At 37.4% G+C, this 5,737-nt stretch overlaps 1 protein-coding gene across 1 annotated transcript; it reads left to right on the forward strand.

Moving 5' to 3' along the window:
• Positions 1-1,714: 1,714 nt before the first annotated feature.
• Positions 1,715-4,006, forward strand: LOC149051125 (GFP-like fluorescent chromoprotein amFP486). Its single transcript, XM_089196056.1, has 5 exons — positions 1,715-1,890; positions 1,996-2,093; positions 2,393-2,611; positions 3,067-3,276; positions 3,784-4,006. Exons 1-5 carry the CDS (start codon positions 1,873-1,875, stop codon positions 3,914-3,916), a joined length of 678 nt encoding a protein of 225 aa, XP_089052182.1. The 5' UTR covers positions 1,715-1,872; the 3' UTR covers positions 3,917-4,006.
• Positions 4,007-5,737: the final 1,731 nt, after the last annotated feature.

The raw sequence follows: 5,737 nt of genomic DNA on the forward strand, positions 1-5,737 counted from the left end.
GAAAACCGTTTTGTTAATTTTAACTACAGAAAACAACAGTCCGACCCTTGTCTATTGTATATGGCAACTTTTAGTGATCTCAAAGGTAGAAAAGAATAGAAATTATGCGTGAAAACAGAACGACGCTGCGCGCGTCATAAACAGGTTAAAACTTTACGGAGGCACCTTAAAAGTTACATAACCTTATGCAATATTACCTCATGCAATATTATGGAAAAATGGAAAAATCGACCCGCGACAGTTTGTGCGTTACATAACAAGGTATACAATATTACCTTATGCAATATTATAGAAAAATGGAAAAATGGACCCGCGATAAACAAAAGAAGCAATGAATTCGCGCCATTTGGTGGTTTACAATTTTATTTTCTTTCGTGACAGGCGAAAAATTTGCTTGTTACAAATTATGCATGAAAACACAACGCCTCATAAACAGGTTAAAACTTCACGGAGGCACCCTAAAAGTTAAATAACCTTATGCAATATTAAAGAAAAATGGAAAAATCGACCCGCGACAGTTTGCGCCACAGGTAATTTACTTAGGAATTATACTTACCTTTTAACAATAATGACAAACAATGTTTTAGCTGATTTGCACCCGAGAGTCAAGTTTGTGGTTGACACGTCTGCCATAGTCTGCTCAATTCGACCGTCTCTGACATTCACAATCTTTCTGTGGATGACAACATGACACTAAACCCAATTAAATGTAAAGAGATGTTAATTAACTTTATGTTAAATTCTAATTTTACTCTAACACCATTAGTTGTAGACAACAACGGTATAGAACGTATATCGACTTACAAGATTCTAGGAATATTTATCGATAGCGACCTTAAGTGGAATAGTAATGTTCACTACATATATAAAAAAGCTTGCAAGTTTTCAAGTTTTTAAGTTTTCATTGTATTATAACTTGTTAATTCAGTAAGTTACTGCAAGAGAGTTTAATAAACTGTTATTATCATTATAATATTACCTTATACAATATTAGATTATGCAAGGTAGAATTACGTAACAATCGGCGGCATCTGGCAAAGTTTGTAAGGAATCCTCTGCCCTAAATAAGAAGTTCGCTTGAGATCATTTTAATAAGTTTTTAAAATATCTGACAGGGATAACTCGCCTGAAATGCTTAAAAATGAGGTAAAACGCACGCGGGCGTTGAAGGCTTTCTTAGTTCGTTTCTTTCCTTTTTTAACTCTTTGTTTGAACTTACTGTTAAAACTGTCAACGACAGAGAAAAAATGTAAGAAAGAAAATGGAATCCTTCCTCAAAAGCGTGTCGAGTACGCAACAATCGCTTATGTCACAATCTGATTACCTCTCTTAGGCAGATAATTATCGAAATATTTCGATACCTAGGAGCAACTTGAGTCTATAGTTACATAACTGATTAGCCTTAAAACTTACTCTGCCAGTCTTGCAGGCCAGAACGGTGGAATCGCTCTGTTCCATCGAGTTCCATTTCGGAAAAAGAAAAAAAAACAGTCTGTAATACTTCTTTAATTACATTATTAACTGATGTTAGGTATATTTAGAGTCTTTTTATGCCATATTGAACCTTCGTGCTTTGTTAGGTCGTTTTGAAAACAGGTCAAGTACAACGTTGTTATTTTCGGCAAAAATAATTCCCAAGGCCAAAATAAGCGGACAGTCAGGGTTAAAAGATTACACGAACCGTCGGAAAAGGATATAAATCTGTGTACACGGCGCGTCAGACATATAATTGATCATTGTCTTTTTGGGTTGAGTGGCACTGTATAAATTTAGCAAACCAGGGAGGCTCACCATCAATTTGATGCAACTGCAGGACACACCTCTTAGGCGGTAACAGTGCTCGTTGCTTGACTTTGCGAAGCGGATTTTAAGATGTCTCATTCAAAATATGTAAGTGAATTGTAGTTTACATGGCTAATAGAATAGGCGGGTTAAGTGCCTCTCCAGAAAATCTTTTTCTCCTGACGGTTTTTGATAATTTTCTTCCATATTCAGGTTCTAGCTGATACCATGAAGATGACATGGCTTATGGAGGGCTGTGTCAATGGTCATGCGTTCACCATCGAAGGAGAAGGCACCGGCAAACCTTACGAGTAAGTTTATGTGAAATAACGATCAACCTGTAAATTTTCCTTTTGCGTGGATGCATTGCTGGTCTAACCAAAGCAAATTTGGTTATTTCAGTTATGTTTCCTTTGGCCGTTTGTGTCATCTGCGTATGGCTGTCTTGGAGAAACGGGTTTATAAATCTAAGCTTTATATAGTAACTCGTCCAGCAGTCATTGTGCGCAAGTCACTTATGTGATGAAAACGCACCAAAATAGTCATATGCTAGTGATTTCGTTAATGAAAGACCACACTATCGAAAATCCTCTCCATCTGAATATTTCAGAGGCAAACAAACGGGGACATTCCGTGTTACAAAGGGCGGACCCCTTCCATTTGCCGTTGACATAGTGGCACCGACCTTGAAGTATGGATTCAAATGTTTTATGAAGTACCCTGCTGATATTCCTGACTATTTCAAGCAAGCATTTCCCGAAGGTCTGACATACGACAGGAAATTAACATTTGAAGATGGAGGGAGTGCCACGGCCACCGTGGAAATGAGGTGAGTAATTACTTACTATTTAACTGTTAATCAGCTTTTTTAACTTGCAGATTGGACAAAGATCTTTGAGTTACATCTATGAATGATTGAAAACAAAAATCATTTAAATTTTTTTGCATAATCTGCAACACTACACAAAGATTTGGGATCGATGTGAAAAAGTGAAAATTCACGACGGATTTCCATGATGAATACCATCATGGAAGCCTCAAAAGTGCAGTAATACAGCGACAACCGCTTGCTTTTCAAAAATGATTAGGCAAAATTAAAAATTGACCTAATTTTTTTACATTCGTCACTTTCTTCCTTTCAGTCTTATTTTCATCTTCTAACATAGTAATCTAACCTGTTGATTTAGAGGTTTTTTTTTCCATTAAAATATTTTTACCTCGCAAGGTGGACTCAAATGTATGTTTTATTCATTTTGCGTTCTGAAATGCTTTCTACTTTGACAGCCTCAAAGGCAACACTCTTGTGCACAAGACCAATTTCCAAGGAGGCAACTTTCCCATCAACGGGCCTGTCATGCAAAACAAGACGCTTGGCTGGGAACCAACTTCGGAGAAAATGACTCCTTGTGATGGAACAATCAAGGGAGACACTATCATGTACCTTTTGGTCGAAGGAGGGAAAATGCTGAAATGTCGATATGAAAACAATTACAGGTAATTACGTTGGCTTCGACTGCTGTGTACAGACATGTATCTGACTTGATCTTAACGGGTTTCTCTCCCGAGTCCCCAAAAAGTCACCAACTGTTATGTAACTTATGTAACTTTGCAGTATAAATTCAGTCCATTGTTTTGAAATTACTTAATAAGAAGCGGCGAACATAACTTTTATATTCAGAAGCAGTGCACCCGACAGTTTAGAGTCACCTCCGAGGTTTGCACGTTTCTTCATTATTCAAATTCGCTTAAATTTCCGAATTTTGTGATCATAGCTTTTCAACCGCATCGGATAACAAAACTGCAAAGCTGGATAAAGGTCTATTTGTAGACATTTCTCTGAAATTATTCTGATCGCTTACGATCATTATTACAACTCGAACGCACTGTTCGGAAACTGTCTTCATCTTTGTGGTTACCAGGGCGTCGAAGTAGATGACTCAATATCTATAATTCCTATTTCAGCGAGAAATCATGGGTCATTCTTGATTTTTTTTCCTCCAGGGCCAAGAAGGTGATACACGAGATGCCACCGAGCCATTTTGTGGATCTCCGCCTTGTGAAAACCAACCTTGATAAGGAAGGTTTGAAGTTTCAACTGGAAGAACATGCAGTAGCAAGAATTCTCGAGGTTTGAGGATTACTGGAGAGTCACTACCATTGTGAGTCTCGACATTGTTTGTACAACAACATGAGATGGATAAAGAAGAGCGTTTTCAACCTCAAATGTACCTCACTCTTACATCTTTTTAAACTTTCGACTGATTATGAGGAGTTATGAAAGGAAACGAACCAAATCCCTGCTGTTATTATTCGTTGCTTGCATAAGTGCGTAAAGTTCGCTTTACAATTGTCAAGGCCCAAATTTTTCCTACACTGACCTATGGTAATTACATAATTTTGATTTCAACTTTATAAATCATTCAGATCTGGAAGATATGAGGATTGGTGCCAAAAAGAAATTTTGAGGTCAGCTATCCCAGAAAACACTTCACTTTTCGACCTCCAGACACTTTCCCAAGAAAAGATAATATGAGTTCAAGACACTTAAAACTTCCTACTCGTAAACACTTAATTGATTCATGCAGCTCTGCATAAATAAACTCTTCCCTTGTTGGGCTTATTGAACGAGATGACGTCCATTGTTGAGCCAAGAGTCGTATCACCTTAGTAAAATTAATTCACAAATTCCTCGCTTTGGCCAATAAGATTTTAAAATTTTGAACAAGACAAAAACCTCGAGTATAAAATAGAGGATATTACATGGCTGCGCAGAGATAAGAAATTTGTCTTCTTTTCTTTAAAAATATTCCACGAGTAAGCGAACATGTTTTCTCAAAGTCATTAATACTGCATGAGGTAATTAACTAATTGTGAGGCCTCATTTGGGTCACACGGATGCCCCTTGATACCCGGTAAAGAACAGATCCAGACACGCGTGATTAGATATCAAAACACACGTGTTAGGATATCCAAACACGTGTGTTTGGAAATCAATTCCCAAAATAATGCAGTACTTGAACAAATGTTTATTAACTTCCAGGATTATGATAATCATTCTTTGTAGTTAACATTTGCGTTAACATTGTAATTCAAGAACATTCCAGAATTGAACTGATTTAACATTCTACGTACACTGCTTTCACCTTCCAAAAGTTCACTGCTAGTACTCGTGGTTTCCGTTACGCTACTAGATGTGCAAGGTTTCAAGTGGTTTAGACACTTTAACACTCAAAATTGCAAATGGGACGCCGATACAAAGGGTTACTGCTCTCAATTAAAAGCCGAAGTTGTGAAAAAACACAACATCTTTCATGACACTAACTAACAACTATGCACAAGCGACAATGAAACAAAACAACACAAATACTGAATATTTACGTGGACGTTCTGTTTTTGTGTTTATTGTTAATAAAGTAGGTCCTTTTGAGAACCATTCCATATACTCGAGCTTCATGTTTCATCAGGATTTTCAAACACTCGAAAACAACAAAAACACTCGGCCTTCGGCCTCGTGCTTTCATCGGCTTTCTCGTGTTTAAAAACCCTGATGAAACACTCGCCCTCTCTTATGAAATATTGCATCTTTACCGTGTGAAAGGTAAGCTAAGGTACTTCTTGATACCATTCTCAGAACTGCTGGTTGGTCAGGACACTGCACCTTTGCAAAGTATTACTAAAAACCAATCCAAGAACATGAGAATTTGGCGGAAGTTAAAGCCTGATGGTAATTCTTATGAGTCATCCTGAGGTATTAGGGATCACATGCCCACCCTCACTTGCGTATGAAATAAACCCACCCAATTTATAATTTTTTTCGCCTTTCAAAGTTAATTTCACAATCTCATGTGATCCCTAGCAACTCATGATGACTCAACTGAATTCCCATCAAACTTCAACTTGCAAATAAGTCTCGTTTCACTCTCAATTTATTGAGCTCCTTATTTAAGAGGCTGTC

The sequence above is a fragment of the Pocillopora damicornis genome, chromosome 2, assembly GCF_964200805.1.
Source record: "Pocillopora damicornis chromosome 2, jaPocDami1.2, whole genome shotgun sequence".
NCBI classification, from domain to species: domain Eukaryota; kingdom Metazoa; phylum Cnidaria; class Anthozoa; order Scleractinia; family Pocilloporidae; genus Pocillopora; species Pocillopora damicornis.